Source organism: Simochromis diagramma, unplaced genomic scaffold, assembly GCF_900408965.1.
Source record: "Simochromis diagramma unplaced genomic scaffold, fSimDia1.1 OVJJ01000421.1, whole genome shotgun sequence".
Taxonomy (NCBI): Eukaryota; Metazoa; Chordata; class Actinopteri; order Cichliformes; family Cichlidae; genus Simochromis; species Simochromis diagramma.
Window position 1 is genome coordinate 566,821 of NW_024387250.1, and position 16,261 is coordinate 583,081.

At 41.5% G+C, this 16,261-nt stretch overlaps 2 protein-coding genes across 3 annotated transcripts; one reads left to right on the forward strand and one right to left on the reverse strand.

Annotated features, from left to right (window-relative positions):
- Nucleotides 1-1,120: 1,120 nt before the first annotated feature.
- Nucleotides 1,121-8,536, reverse strand: mrps6 (mitochondrial ribosomal protein S6). The gene is made up of 2 exons (XM_040001536.1): nt 8,068-8,536; nt 1,121-1,245 (listed from the first exon to the last, which is right to left on the reverse strand). The coding sequence occupies exon 1, from the start codon at nt 8,404-8,406 to the stop codon at nt 8,074-8,076; it is 333 nt and encodes a 110-aa protein (XP_039857470.1). The 5' UTR covers nt 8,407-8,536; the 3' UTR covers nt 1,121-1,245; nt 8,068-8,073.
- A 345-nt stretch (nt 8,537-8,881) lies between these two features.
- Nucleotides 8,882-14,880, forward strand: nolc1 (nucleolar and coiled-body phosphoprotein 1). Of its 2 annotated transcripts, XM_040001527.1 has the most exons (15): nt 8,882-9,035; nt 9,328-9,383; nt 9,997-10,148; nt 10,259-10,368; nt 10,469-10,583; nt 10,673-10,800; nt 10,924-11,041; nt 11,440-11,571; nt 11,670-11,759; nt 11,854-12,108; nt 12,232-12,797; nt 12,840-13,368; nt 13,497-13,624; nt 13,698-13,781; nt 13,889-14,880. In XM_040001527.1, the coding sequence occupies exons 1-15, from the start codon at nt 8,925-8,927 to the stop codon at nt 14,045-14,047; spliced, it is 2,733 nt and encodes a 910-aa protein (XP_039857461.1). In that variant the 5' UTR covers nt 8,882-8,924; the 3' UTR covers nt 14,048-14,880. The 2 variants fall into 2 exon arrangements, with proteins under 2 accessions (XP_039857461.1, XP_039857460.1); XM_040001526.1 differs by having other exon boundaries at nt 8,883-9,035; nt 12,232-13,368.
- The last annotated feature ends 1,381 nt before the right edge of the window (nt 14,881-16,261 follow it).

Sequence of the window (16,261 nt, forward strand, 5' to 3'; positions counted from 1 at the left end):
TTATTTGGGCATAACAAGGGGCGTTATGCATGGAGGAAAAAGAACTCAGCACTCAAAGTAAAACACCTGCGACCTACAGTAAAATATGGTGGTGGTTCCATTATGCTGTGGGGCTGTGTGGCCAGTGCAGAGACTGGGAATCTTGTCAAAGTTGAGAGACACATTGATTCCACTCAGTATCAGCAGATTCTGGAGACCAATGTCCAGGAATCAGTGACAAAGCTGAAGCTGCGCCGGGGCTGGATCTTTCAACAAGACAACGACCCGAAACACTTCTCAAAATCTACTAAGGCATTCATGCAGAGGAACAAGTACAATGTTCTAGAATGGCCATTTCAGTCCCCAGACCTGAATATTACTGAAAATCTGTGGTGTGAGTTAAAAAGAGCTGTCCATGTTCGAAAGCCATTGGACCTGAATTAACTAGCAATGTGTTGTAAAGAGGAATGGTTCAAAATACCTTCTACCACAACCCAGACTCTCATTGGAACCTACAGGAAGCGTTTGGAGGTTGTAATTTCTGCAAAAGGCGGATCTACTAAATATTGATTTCATTTATTTTTATTTTTGTGGTGCCCAAATTTATGTACCTGCCTGATTTTGTTTAAACAATTATTGCACACTGTCTGTAAATCCAATAAACTTCATTTCACTTCTCAAATATCACTGTGTGTCTCTTATATGATATATTTAACTGACATTTTCTTTTATTGCAACAACCAACGATTTATACAGGAAAATAATGACCATTAATAAGATTGCCCAAACTTTTGCATCCACTGTATATACATAAAGACATCAGTTAAGTTGGCTGGCTCTTTTGTTAGTAACCTGGTTAATTCAATGTTGTCTTACACAAAATAAATACCATGATTGTGTACTTATACTTTAATTGAGATTTAGGCAACAAATACTGCTCAAAGAACCAAGAAAGTCCAGAGAGAAAACGGAAGCAACAACAAGCGGCTTTTTCCCCAGAGACAGTTGATCAAGTTTTAATCGCTTAAAAAAACCCTGCATAAACCACACCTACAATAAAAGAACTGAAACTTCCATCACATGACTAACCATCATGTGAAGCAGTGTCTCAAATGCTTGACAAAAAAGGAAAAGTGCAAAATGGATAGAAAAAAGTATTTTATTATCACATATGATATTACATCCAAGTCGATGCATGCAGCTAATGAAATGGGTGAAAGAAGGAAATGTCACATGATTCATCTTCTGCATGTGATCTGTTGGAACCTGCGAAAGACAGAACAAACATTATGTAGGGCTAAACGTTACAGCAGAGTCAGCATGAACCTGAGATAACACACTTAAAAATGTGCAGTGAGAGAATACTGAGCATACTAATATCGATGACTGACTTTGTGTTTGTCTACTGCGTGTAGACGTGTTCAGAAATATTGTCACTGATCAATAAAAGCTGATCATGGAATTCTTTATAAGTTTCATGTGATCTTGTATAGATTTCTATTCCTGTGGCTTCTGTTAGTGCAGTTAAAGTTCACTCATGTGAGCCTGCGGTGAAGGTTTTTTTCCCATGAGATTTCTGTTTTACTGTCCGTTTCTCAATCAACAAGTCAGTTCGTTTAACATCAGTAGTATTTCATTGAGAAATACTAAGAAATACTTTAGTCTTGAGCTATCAGAAATATTCAGAAGAGAAAAAAGGCGAGTCTTTTGACAGTTGAGCAGCATGCAATATTTGTCAAAAGAACCAAACCTTTTTAAGTGTATTTGCGTGCCACATTAAAGTCAGATTTTAAACTTCTTTTAACAATGTTAAAATCAAAACAATATTAACAAATGCAGTAATTTGTCCATCTATCCAACCATTTTCTTTCACTTATCCACTTACAGTGGGGCAAAAAAGTATTTAGTCAGCCACCGATTGTGCAAGTTCCCCCACCTAAAATGATGACAGAGGTCAGTAATTTGCACCAGAGGTACACTTCAACTGTGAGAGACAGAATGTGAAAGAAAAATCCATGAATTCACATGGTAGGATTTGTAAAGAATTTATTCGTAAATCAGGGTGGAAAATAAGTATTTGGTCAATAACAAAAATACAACTCAATACTTTGTAACATAACCTTTGTTGGCAATAACAGAGGTCAAATGTTTACTATAGGTCTTTACCAGGTTTGCACACACAGTAGCTGGTATTTTGGCCCATTCCTCCATGCAGATCTTCTCGAGAGCAGTGATGTTTTGGGGCTGTCGCCGAGCAACACGGACTTTCAACTCCCGCCACAGATTTTCTATGGGGTTGAGGTCTGGAGACTGGCTAGGCCACTCCAGGACTTTCAAATGCTTCTTACGGAGCCACTCCTTTGTTGCCCGGGCGGTGTGTTTTGGATCATTGTCATGTTGGAAGACCCAGCCTCGTTTCATCTTCAAAGTTCTCACTGATGGAAGGTGGTTTGGCTCAAAATCTCACGATACATGGCCCCATTCATTCTGTCCTTAACATGGATCAGTCGTCCTGTCCCCTTGGCAGAAAAACAGCCCCATAGCATGATGTTCCCACCCCCATGCTACACAGTAGGTATGGTGTTCTTGGGATGCAACTCAGTATTCTTCTTCCTCAAAACACGACGAGTTGAGTTTATACCAAAAAGTTCTACTTTGGTTTCATCTGACCACATGACATTCTCCCAATCCTCTGCTGTATCATCCATGTGCTCTCTGGCAAACTTCAGACGGGCCTGGACATGCACTGGCTTCAGCAGCGGAACACGTCTGGCACTGTGGGATTTGATTCCCTGCCGTTGTAGTGTGTTACTGATGGTGACCTTTGTTACTTTGGTCCCAGCTCTCTGCAGGTCATTCACCAGGTCCCCCCGTGTGGTTCTGGGATCTTTGCTCACCGTTCTCATGATCATTTTGACCCCACGGGATGAGATCTTGCGTGGAGCCCCAGATCGTGGGAGATTATCAGTGGTCTTGTATGTCTTCCATTTTCTGATGATTGCTCCCACAGTTGATTTTTTCATACCAAGCTGCTTGCCTATTGTAGATTCACTCTTCCCAGTCTGGTGCAGGTCTACAATACTTTTCCTGGTGTCCTTCGAAAGCTCTTTGGTCTTGGCCATGGCGGAGTTTGGAGTGTGACTGTTTGAGGCTGTGGACAGGTGTCTTTTATACAGATGATGAGTTCAAACAGGTGCCATTCATACAGGTAACGAGTGGGGGACAGAAAAGCGTCTTACAGAAGACGTTACAGGTCTGTGAGAGCCAGAGATTTTCCATGTTTGAGGTGACCAAATACTTATTTTCCACCCTGATTTACGAATAAATTCTTTACAAATCCTACCATGTGGATTCATGGATTTTTTTTTCACATTCTGTCTCTCACAGTTGAAGTGTACCTCTGGTGCAAATTACTGACCTCTGTCATCATTTTAGGTGGGGGATCTTGCACAATCGGTGGCTGACTAAATACTTTTTTGCCCCACTGTATGCATCTTCTTGGAAGGTGTTCTGACAGTATTGCATCTCCTGGATGAGGTAGATTTGGTGTGTGTGTTTAAGTGTGGTAGTGTAGCAGTGAGTGTGTGTCTGTAAAAAAGCATGTGATGGCTGCAAAGAAGAAAAGCGAGCTAATCGGGATTCTCTGAACTGAGGTTTGGCCTGTTATTTGATGCGACGTTTCCTACTGCAGAACACAGAAGTTCTGATAGCGTGGACGTAAATAATTAATGTTAATTACTAATGTTAGAATAATTCAGGAGCCAGCCGAACAGCACTGGGTAAGTGGTTCAAGTTTTATTGGCCCAATAAGACTGCTTTATATTTTAAAACATTAATAGAATGTAATTAGTAGACTTGAAATAAGCCTTGAAATAAATAGGGTGTAGTAGACCCCATGCCCCCACTTTAGACTCACCCCTGCTTACTGTTGGCATCAGTGTGACAGAAAGGATGGCTGTAGTCAACCTCCATTAGGCTGTCTTATTTAAACATTGTATGAGACTAAGTTAAAAGTTCAGTTGCATAAATATAATTTTATTGTAATTTCTATAGCTTTATTGTAGATGTGTTGCTGTGTTAAGCAAACTGCGGTGGGTGGGAGCAGCTAGAAAGTTCACTTTTCTTCCTGTTTGCACTTGTTGATCAATGGTTTTGATGAAGGACAGTTTTTCCCAGTAAAGGCCTTTGTGGTGATTACACGAACAAGCACTGCTATTTTGAACGTTCGAAACATGTTTTCGTTCACGACACCTGATTGCACCATCTCTGCAACAGCTCCGCCCCGTGGCTTTTCTGTCTTATTTAAAAATATATTTTTAATTGTCATTCTTTTTATTCACACATGTGATCCTAGATATGTTTCTAATGCAGGTCTGTTTTTAAATCACAAATGTGGGAGAAACACCTCTTCTTACATGGATTAAATGAAACATCGGAGAAAATAATTTCTCCTGGGGAAGTTTTTTTAATGGAATTATCCGAGTTACAGCCCTAGTCAATATTAACGTGTTGTGACAGGAGCAATTTTTCACCTTTGTTAACTGAAGGTAAGTGCTCACCTTTAATGACAACTAAGAGCTAATCAGCACAGGAAGTGTACTTATTTCTTCCTAAATGTGTCAGAGAACGCAAACAATAGTGTCTTTTGTTCTCTACAGTTTAAACAAAAGCACTCTGAAATAAAACAACACCGGCCTCTGATAAGCAACCACTAGGGCTGTTCGATATAACGATATATATCGGATGACGATATAAAAACATCTTCATTTTACGCTATGGTTTGTTTCGTGGTGTCGCAAAATAAACTGTTTACGGCAATATTTTTTCATCGTTCTGTTGGTCACTGTAGTGGCTATATTAATTTCTTAAAGTTCTCTCTTTCTCTTTTATTTAATATAACCAACACTACTGACAAGCGCCTGTTTTTATGCGTTGTCGCTAGCAACAGCGACGGTAACACCTTCGCGTGTCCGCTTGTTTATGTTCCACATAAACCTTTCACAATAAAGCTCAAGATCCTGTTGAGACTTTTCAAAATAAACTGAATCACGTGAAAGAGCAGATTATTTACGGATGAGAATTTAAAAAAAGCCGCCAGGTGCTAAAAAATAAACCTTAGACTCAAACGTTAGAACAGGCAACCCGCAGTCGTGTAATAAATACTAAGAAAACAGCGGCCATTACAACTTCTCTCTAAAAATGTATAGTTTCATGCTTCGGTTAAAACACTCGACTCCGGGTAAAGGACGCCCAGCTGGAAACACTTCACGCAAGTCGACCTGCCCGAGATTCACAGAATTTACAGAAAATGTTACATTTTTGTGATTTATATCGTTATCGGACGATAGAATTCTTATATCGGGATATGAGATTTTGGTCATATTGCACAGCCCTAGCAACCACCACTGTCGATCAACACAAATACTGATGCATAGTATTGTGGTTATATTAGAGCACCACAACGACTGTATTAAAAGGTCAGTTCAGACTTAACAGTAAAATCCCCTACTCCCAGTTCCTGTTGATTATAGCATTTTAACTAATAGTTTAATTAATCACTCCATGGCGAAAGAATACAGACACTTATTAGTAGAGGCTGAAAGATTTATCAGTCAACTGTAATTATCAGGCATTATTGTCCTATCACACATATTTCTGTTGGAATATATGTAGTGAAGCTATTATAATATCATTGTGTATGCGTACACGTCTAGTTAAATCCATTTCAGACAAACAGATGGAGGGAGGAGAAGGGGGGTGCTTATCTGTTTTCAAGAGGCACGAGGGAGCTCAATATTTTTACTTTAATGGTTTTGTGGAAAGAATCAATCATTTAAAGCCTGATTAAATTGCTTCAACAATGACACCTGCAGGCAAGCCGAGAGATGACAGGGCTGTGTCTGTAGGTAGGGGGTAGATGAGGAGGACAGCACAAACTCAGGGCAGGACCTCTTATTAGAGCTTAATACACATCTATGTTTGTCTGGAGGATCTCATGTGGATCTGCTGTTGTTGCAGACATGCAAAATGATCCTCCCTTACAAATCAGCAAGCAAACGAAATAAATACAGACACTGTGTTTGTGCAAACTAATCTTATATGAACCAAATGTATGAACTTGTAGTAAAGTAATACACTCACATATTACAGGGATGGTGACTAATGAACTGATCATTTATTTAGAGGATTATCTTTGTGTTTGGCTACTTCATGTGTGATGGTCATGTCCACAAACACACAACTGAAATACTTTTGTAATATTAATTCACATTTTTACACTCCTGCCTCATTTTCACAATAAGTTAGTTTGCAGTCACTAAAGCTATAAAGCAAACAACTGGTTTAATGAATTTGGTTAATTTGTTTTAATACATTATCACACTATATCATATTCCTTTCTGGTATGAGCAAGTGAGGAGGCTGAGGGTGGAGCTGGTTTAGGTACAGAGTTTACAACCAAATGGACTTAACCATCTGTTGTAACCACATGGGGGAGTTTGTTTTTTCTAATTATTGTCCCTGTGCAGCAATGATGCACAGAAAAGAAGGTCAGACACCAACTAGGGAGAATCAGAAGGACAAACGGAACAATACTGTCATCCCTTATATAGCAGGTTTATCAGAGAAACTCAGGAGTCTTCTCCAAGCACGAGATCCCAGTGCACTTCAGACCCAGCCACGCACTCAGACAAAAACTGGTTCATCTCAAAGACAAAACTACCAAACAGAAACTTAACAACGTGGTGTATGCTGTACAGTGCAGCTAGGAATGCTTTGGACAGAGAAGACAGATGGTTTGAAAGAGGAGTGAAAGAAGCCATCTATGTCCACTGTGAACATGAGCAGGGCTTACAAAACTAACTGTCTGCCATCTAAAATCCAGTTTTGAGGTTGGTATGTCTGTGAAGGTTCTCAGTCATCCAGGTTATCGTAGTCTAAGGAGCTTGGATAGAACAGCGTCTGGACTTCTTAAAGTTGCTTGAAAACGTTTCACCTCTCATTCAAGAAGCTTCTTCACTTCTAATGTCAAATGGTGGAAAGTCCCATATTCAAGTCCTATGGGAGTGTCCCCCTAAGAGTGACATGGATCCCCTAATGTCCACTGTGAACGACCCTCTTTGAACAGAGCCCATGGCTTACAACACCAACTGTCTGCCATCCAGTTTTGAGATCCCTTTCCAGACGCCTTAAAGCCCACTCACATCCTGGGCCTTTTGATCTCAGAAAATCACATGATAGGGTGAAGCCTTGGCTGATTGTTACCTACACCCGTTTTCACACCTTGGCTCATGCGATTAGGTAGAGGATCATTAGGGGGTCCATGACACTCTTGGGGACACTCCCATAGGGCTTAAAATCCAAGACTCTCCACCAATTGCGCTTAGAACTGAAGAAGCTTCTCAGATGAAGGGCAAAACATCTTCAAGAAAACTTAAAGAAGTCCAGATGGATGACTGAGAACCTTCACAGACACATTGTCCGTTTTTTTTTTCTTCTTTTCTTATGTGTTTAAAATGCTTTAAATCAGTTACTAGAGGTTGTATTCGGTTGCTTGTTCCCTGATATCCAGGATCACAGAAGTGACTTTTCCCCTCAAATAAACAGCGGTATTCCTTTCTGTCTGGGCTATTTAAAGGTCAAATTAATCATCAGTGCTAAAACACTTTACATGAGGCTTGTTCTCATCCACTGTGTGTGTGTGTGTGTAAGCGATTTTCTTCAAGAAACCACTGATACGTTTTCACTACTGTAAAAACCAACCTTCTCTTTGCTCTCCTTCTTGGGCTGTACATGAACAATAATGGCGAACTCACAAATGCAATAATCTAACTGTAATGGTTGATTTTCTTCAGATTTAACATTGTTCTGACTCTAGACATCGATTGGGGCTCTACATTAACTACTCAACTGTGCTTCTGATTGCCATTTCTCTAATGGAGTTAAGTGGCCGATAAAACAGAGTATTTCATATTTTACTACAGCCCAAAAATACACGCATGTAACAGACAGCTGTGGTGATAAAACAGCACTTTGTTTCACTCCGAGCACCAGTGATTTTAAACACCTCCGCCATTCATTAAGCCTTACATTTAATCACTTCTGGGGTCCGCAGCAGTTACTGTTGGGGACCTGGGCGTCTTTCTTCAGCACAGTGGGCCTCACAACGTCCACATCACGGTGCAGGTGATCCAGTACGTTAGCGAGCATGCTGGGAGCTGCGTAGAAATCCACCAGAAAGTAAGTCCCTCGGCTGTGCCTCTGGTTGTGTTTGGTCATTCTGTAGGGCAGCTGTCTTTCTCCCAAGTTTTCCAGGTCTCTCACCAAGGCGCCCCGCTCCATTAACGTCTCCACCGTCCTTCGCAGAGCTGCCGCCGTCTCTGGTCGCTGCATCTGTTTCAGGATCAGGGCCAGCTCGTACCGAGGCATGGCTGCAGCTTAGTAATACCCGACTCACACGTTTAATTCAGCTAGAACTGGGCTGTCATTGCCACACTGCTCAGTTGAAAGGCGACATGTTATGACACGAGGGGCAGGCACGAAAGGTCTTTAGTGATGACGCATAAAGCGTGCGCCTTCGTGGGCAAAGCTTACTAAATATAAAAAATAGGAGTCATTTATTTTTTTTAAATGTGGCGTTAAATCTATAAATAAGTGTATTTCAATAATAAAAAATTGCGTCTTATTTAGCATATCCACATATTTTACTCGTATTGTTTTAGGAAATTAGTCACGTGAGAGCAACCCGAAATATTTGTAAAGTTTTTTAAAGGATTTTTAAAATCACAATTAGTCAGTGGAATTGTGTTTTATTTAGTTTTCTGCTATTTGGAAACCTCTAGAAACTGGTATTTATTTTTTTACTGAAGCGTGGATACGTCGACACCAAGCGCCTGCTCACAAGTGCCTGATTCCGTCACTTCCTTTTCCAGAAGAACGTGTTGAAGATGGCGGCGGAGAAGTCGGTACCGAGTGATCTTTTCAAATGCGTGTACTCGTTTCTGGTGGAGAACAAGTTCACCAAAGCGGCTCAGGAGTTCTTGAAAAAGACTAAAGTGGTGAGTAGCCTACGCTGTGTGGCGGTGTGTGACGGACACGTCCTGTCGCCGGGTACTAGACGTTAGGTCCAGGCGGCACGAGGGGTAAATACGTACAGGTTACGGAGCCGGTGAAGTTAGCACGTGTATCAGCTGCAACCTGCTTTTGAGCTAATTAACGGTCTCAGTGCGTTAAAGTGTAAATACTGCAGCGTGTTTATACTTTTTAAATGATGATTTGTGGAGTTTTAGTCACAAATTCAAAGTGCTGCAAGGGAATTATTAACTTACTACTTCACGTGTTTCTCTACAGGCTCCGCAAGATCAGAATGAGGAGAGACTCGTCAATATCTACAACTTCTGGGTGAAGTGAGTTGCTTATTAATATATTTTTATTTTTTTTTTATCCGAGAGGGGTTTTTCAAATAAAAATATGAAACACATAACCAAGCTGACTTTCTGTGTCGATAAGTATGTTCCTTTAAAAATGTATTGGTACAATAGAAATTCCACTGCTGCTCTCCTAGTGTCCAAGGGTCTGTTAACACTCGTTGAGTTTGAGGATTATCAGAGAAAAATCTAATACAATATAAACACAACCCTTTTGTTGTTTTAAAAATTTGAAGTGCTTTTTGTTTAGACAAATGGGAAATTAAATGGTTCTTATATAGCACTGTACTACTCTACTTGAATGTTCAAAGCATTTTATTCAACATGCCAAAGAATAGTTTACCACGCAGAGTGGAGGGATTCAACCAGTCTCTCTCTCTCTCACTAACTCAGTGTTCAGTTTTTTGCCCAAGGACACTTTGGTATGCAGGCTAACGACTAAAGCATTATTATTTGCATATCTTTCTACTCTGGGAAAGGGAGTGCCTTTTATCCCGTTGAAGTTTTCTTTTTAACGTTAATATAGGGTGGTGTTGCATACTGTGTGTTAATATAATTATGGGCTGTATCATTGAAACTCTACTTTAAATAGATCTCCCGAAGCCAAAAAACGAAAGGTGCCTCCGAACTGGACGGGTCCGTCAGCCAAGAAGGCAAAAGCCAGGACTGAGAGCTCCAGCAGTGAAGAGTCAAGCAGTGAGGATGAAGAGGCTGGCGCAAAACAAACTAAAGTAGCTCCTGCAGGTATAACCTTCATATTTGATATGGCTAACTGAAAGGGTTGGCTGAATTCTGCTAGTAATGTGCATTCTGAAATGCTGTGATATTACATTTTTCCTCATTCTACATTTTAGCAGCCAAAAAGGGGCCTGCTAAGGCAGCAGCTACTAAAGCTGCATCCAGCAGCAGTGAAGACTCTAGTGACTCTGACGAGGACAAAGCTCCTGCAAAGCCTGCTGCAAAGGTAGAAGGAAGCATCAGAATCAGACATTCTCATGATAGCCTGTTATTGCTACATTACCTTGCCCGTTATCCTTTTATTAAAATGTAGTGTCTGTTTGTAGGCACCCGTGAAACAACCTCCTGCTGCTGCAGGTAGCACAAGGAAAAAGGATAGCAGCTCCAGCAGTGAAGAGTCTGACTCTGAGGAAGAACAAACCGCCAAAGCTCCTGCACAAAGTAAATCTATATTGAGTAATTTGTTTAAGTTAAGATTGGGGGAAAAATCTTGGGTTATTTAATTTACTGTATGCATTTCTGAATAACAGAACCCAAGGCTGGTGCAGTCACAACACCCAAAGCAGCTGTTGCTGCCAAAGGTGCAGCTCAAAAGAAGAAGGAGAGCAGCAGCAGCGAAGACAGCTCCTCAGATTCTGAAGATGAGAAGCCAGCCAAGGTACACAAGGCCTTCTTTATGTTGTTATGTGTTGCTGATTGTCTCACACTCAGCCAAGTGTGGTGTGTAGCGGATAAATGCATGCAGCAGATATTAACAGCATATTTCCATGTGTTCTGTCAGGCTCCAGTCAAACCAGCTCCAGTCAAACCAGCCCCAGTAAATAAAGCTGCTGCTGAGTCAAGTAGTGAAGACTCTTCATCAGAGGATGAGGCTCCTCCCAGCAAAAAACCCAAAGCAGGTGTGTTTTCATGCTTTCTTACAACTATACAAGCTGCACAGTAACAAAAGTCTGGTTTGGAAAGATGTAAGGCACACTTGCATCAGCGACAAACCTGGGAAGTGAATCCCAATCAAGTCTTTTTAGCCTATTACTGATGTGCGTAAGTTCGACAGCTATATGAAAAAATAAGTGAGATTGAGTTCACACTAATTACAACCGTCCAGTTTTGTCCATATCATGATCATAACACCAGTCTGCTCTGACTGAATTATACCCAGAGCTGTTCACTTGGTCATCTCTGGAATGATCTGATGATTATCAGAATCGGATTACTTTATTGATCCCTAAGGGAAATTATTTATTAAAATATGTTTGTATTTGTTTTTGATGCTGACGATCTACATTTGTCTTTCTAGGAGCATACAGTGCTGTACCACCTCCTGCTTCAATCCAGAAAGCTCCTGCTGCACCAGCAGCAAGCAAGGCCAAGGACAGCGACTCTTCAGACAGCAGTGATGACAGCAGTGATGACGACAAAAAGGTGGCAGGTAAGTGGGTTCCTTTTTTTTTTTTTTTTTTTTTTTTCCCCTCACCTTGACTTCTTGGTGTTTATTGTTGATGTCTAACAGCATTTTAACTTGCACAGCAAAACCAGCCCCCGTAAAGTCACCTGCAGCCAAACCTGGAGTGCCCAAACCTGCTGCAAAGAAGCAGGAGTCCAGCTCAGAGAGCTCTGGTATGGATCACAAACGTCACTCGCTCATTTCCCATCTTAAAATGATGATCAGTTTGTGACAGTGAATGTTTGTAAATGTCTCTCATCTTTCTAGATTCCAGCTCAGAAGAGGAGACGGCCAAGAAGCCTGCAGGTAAAGCAGCCCCAGTCAAACCTTCTCCAGCTAAAGAGGTGAAGAAACCTGCAACAAAGGTGACTCCTGCTAAAGCGGCTCCAGCTAAGTCCGCTAAAGATGAATCCTCTGAGGAGGACTCCAGTTCAGAGGAGGAGGAGGCAGCAAAGAAACCCCCAACCAAAGCTGCACCTGCCAAGACTACGCCAGCTCAGAAAGACGAGTCCTCGAGCTCAGGTAGGAGATGCACATTTTGGGTATTTGAGCTTCAGAAGTTGTTAAATATGACCTAATATAATTTCTGTTATTAACCCTATATTGTTTGCAAACCTTCATGACAGCATTGATCTTGCTTTCCAGATTCAGATAGCAGCTCTGAAGATGAGGCCCCAGCAAAGCCTCCCACAAAAACCGCAACCCCATCCGCAGCTTCTGGAGCATCTAAACCCCAAGCCAAGGCAGCAGAGACCAGCTCTGATTCGGAGGACTCCTCTGAGGATGAGGAAGAGCCAGTGAAAGCCAAGCCTGCTAAAACGGCTACACCAACTTCAAAGCCCCCTGCTTCAAAGCCCCCTGCAGCAAAGCCCCCTGCAGCAGCAGAGAGCAGTTCAGAGTCTGACTCTTCATCTGAAGATGAAGAAGAGCCTGCTAAGACTAAACCAGCAGCAGCTAAGCCAGCTTCAAAGAGTTCCACCCCTGCAGCTAAGCCTGCTGCTGCAGCAGAAAGCAGCTCTGACTCAGACTCCTCATCAGAAGATGAAGAACCGGCCAAGGCCAAGCCAACAGCAGCTAAGCCTGCAACACCAGCTTCAAAGAAGGCTACTCCGGTAGCAAAGGCTACTCCTGCAGCAGAGAGTAGCTCCGACTCTGATTCCTCCTCTGAAGATGAAGAGCAGCCAGCCAAGGCTAAACCTGCAGCAGCTAAAGCTGCTACTTCAGCCTCAAAGCATGCTAAACCTGCAGGAAAGGCTGCTAAACCTGCAGGAAAGCCTGCCCCGAAAGAGAGTAGCTCAGAGTCCTCTTCTGAGGATGATGAAGAGCCAGCTAAGACCAAGCCAGCAGCAGCTAAGCCTGCTACGCCCGCTTCAAAGCCTGCTACTCCTGCAGCTAAGACTGCTGCTGCAGAAGAAAGCAGCTCTGACAGCTCAGACTCAGAGGATGAGGCAGCTAAGAAACAAGCTCCAGTTGCTTCCAAGAAGCCCGCCCCTGCAGCTGCGAGAACAACAAAGGCAGCGCCTGCAGTCAAAAAGGCAAAAAAAGCAGAGGAGAGCAGCTCTGATTCCTCAGATAGCTCTGATTCAGAGACGGAGACCCCCGTGACTAAGTCTACAGTTGCCAACGGCAAGGCAGCAACTCCCAAGACGGCAGCAGCATCAGCGAAGGTTGCAGCAAAGCCAGCAGAGTCGTCATCCAGCGACAGCAGCTCTGAGGAGAGTTCATCAGATGAGGCTAAAGTGCCACGTAAAGCAGCCACTGCACCCAACACCCCAAAAAACAGTAAGTCTCAAACATCTGGTCATTAAATGGGGAAAAAAAAACTATCACTTAACTGTCGGTCCTTAAGTGTTTAATATTTATAGAAGTGTAGTGTTTACTAAGTATGAGCCCCTTTTCATCTGATACAGGTACTAATGGAAAAAGAAAAAAGGATGAAGAATCATCAGAAAGCGAAGAGGAAGAAACTGATTTAAAAACACCAAAAAATAAGAAGGCCACAACCACACCACAGACTTTCCCTAAAGCCAATAAGAAGGTAAGACCTGCACAAAGCTAGAATTGAATTAAAGTGAACTGAAATAAGCTGACTGAAACATTTTGTTTTCCAGTCTACCAACGTACCCTTCCGTAGAATAAAAGACGACGAAGTAAATGTGGACCCGCGCCTTGCAGACAATTCGTTTGATGCAAAGGTGAATTATTTAATCATTTTTACAGGATTACTGAGCATTATAGTTGTTGAGGTGGCAGATAAACAATCTTTTTTTTTTTTCTCTCTCTTTATAATGTTCTATTTCAGATGGGAGCCAATGGAGACTGGGGCCAGAAAGCTAACGATGTGCTCAAGTTCACAAAAGGCAAATCATTCCGCCACGAAAAGACAAAGAAGAAAAGAGGAAGCTACCGCGGGGGAGCCATCTCCACTTCAGTCAACTCCATTAAGTTTGACAGCGACTGAGAAAGTCCACAACCTCCCATTTCAACTGTACTGTACCGGACAGATCAGGAATATAAGTTGTCTGCTCAAACCACCCTCCTGTAAACAGTCTCTCCAGCAGTAGCAGCAGCAGCACACTAACAGAAGATGGTCCATCACACTGAACTGGCCCTTTGATTCGACTTTGCTTTAGTCTGTAATGGAGTTTACATTTAGCAGAGCTGTGGCAGCAGGGAAATGTGCTCCCAACTGTGACATTACTTATAGCCACTAGGTGGCTGCAGCCACTGGCTAATGGAGAAAATGTTTGGCTCTTTCTGCTTGTTTTCACAACCTCCTTTCTTCTTAAATGGTGAATGTTTGTAACATTAAGCAATCTTCTTGTCTAGGTATGATCGAAATCAATCCATCTATACGTGTTCTTCATTTTCAAATTTGTTTTTTGTTTAATAGACTACATGGATTCTTGATGTTTGTCCCTTTTTTCTTTTTTTTTTTCTCTTTGTCCACATTTAAATGTGAAGAGGTTTGGGGCTTTTTCTTAACATCACAAGAAAACCCATCAAGTAGAAATTTTATACTGTATTTATTATGTTTTATTCCACTTCAATGTTTAAGGGCCTCTCAAGGTCTTTTCTCTGTTCAAGGATTTTTTTTTTCTTTGGATCCGTTCCCTTTGTTAGGAAGTCCTTTCAGTCCCTCCCTGTACTGTTCAGTGGTATTAAGTATGTAATTCGAACATAAAGCCATGCTTGTTTCAGTTATTTGATTATCGTATGAGATCCTGTGTACCACTGTCATTTTTTTTTCTTTTACACCTCAATCTGTAAATAAAGACTAAACAATATACTGGTGATTTCATGGACAGTTCACTCACTGTTTGCTCAGCTGACAGTTTTACATGTGCACAATTGGAGAGGAACTCCAATTTTTAGTGTCTGCACATACCAAGTTGTTGCGTGTGTGCTGATATTGTTGTTGGCAAATTAAGTCTAGAAAGTACATATTTTTAAACTTTGTTAACCCTTTAAACCCTGAACTGTGGAATAACAGCCAGAAAAAAATATTTTCTTTTTAAATGGAGTGCTTATTAAACCTTAATGAAATAAATTAATTTGCATATGTTTACATTTGTATCATATTTGCTACATCAGGCTTTATTTTTTGCAACTTATTCTTTAGAAATGTACTTTACAATTGCCACTAGGTGGCAGTGGAGTAGCACTGCCCTCAGCATGACGTTTAGTCAACGTCTGTAAACTGTCACCCGATTCCTCGGGGCAGTTTGTGTCCAGACAGCTCATTTCCTGTTTGTTTGTTTTTTTTCATCTGTTGAACACAGATGCATAAGTCTGTCATCTCAAATGAACTGAGGCCTGTTAGATCAGCATGTGCGGCTAAAGGGATATTCCAGCAATTTAGCACCACTCTGAAAACAGAGATAAAGACTCAGTTCTACACACCATGTACTGTCCATGCTTAGATTTCAGGTTTTATACCAGATGATCAGGGATTTTTTTTCTCAATTAAAAAACAAAACAAAACAGTGGAGATGTTGGGGTGTTTTTTTTGTGTGTTTATTTTTCTTTTCTTTCTTTTTTAAGCACTTATCTAGATTGTAGGCAAGGGTGGGGACAAGCCTATCCCAGCTGTCATAAAGTGAAAAGGTGCGCTACACCCAGGACAGGTCACCAGTGTCACAGTGCTTTGGGAGGAAACCAGAACAGGCACAAACTCCACACAGAGAAGCTCGAAACTACCAGGTTTCAACCAGAAAATTCCTTGCTGTGAGGCTAACCACTGCTCCACTGCACCACCTAAATTTTCCCTGATAGGTTAGCATGAATAAGTTCAGTATTACTGTACTTCATCTGGGTTGGTATGCATGAAAAATTCTCAACTGAAATGTTTATCAATATATTGTTACAATGTAATCACATTTTCCTGTTAAAGAAACTCAGACGTGACCTCACCTGCATACAAGCAGGTTTCCCTCTGGGACATGAAACTATACATTTATCTGTATTTTACAGTGAACTTTACATGAACAGCTGGGTGGCCGTGTTGGCAGTAAAAACTTGTTCTTGACAGCAGTGGCTGTAAAAAATGTCTGGTTTGCATCAGAAAATGACTGAATATTTAATCTTTCCCCGTAAAACTCTACAAACAGCCTTTGGTGAAAAGTGGATTAATCGCAGTGGATTGGATTGGCAGATATTACTGTAGTCAGTGACT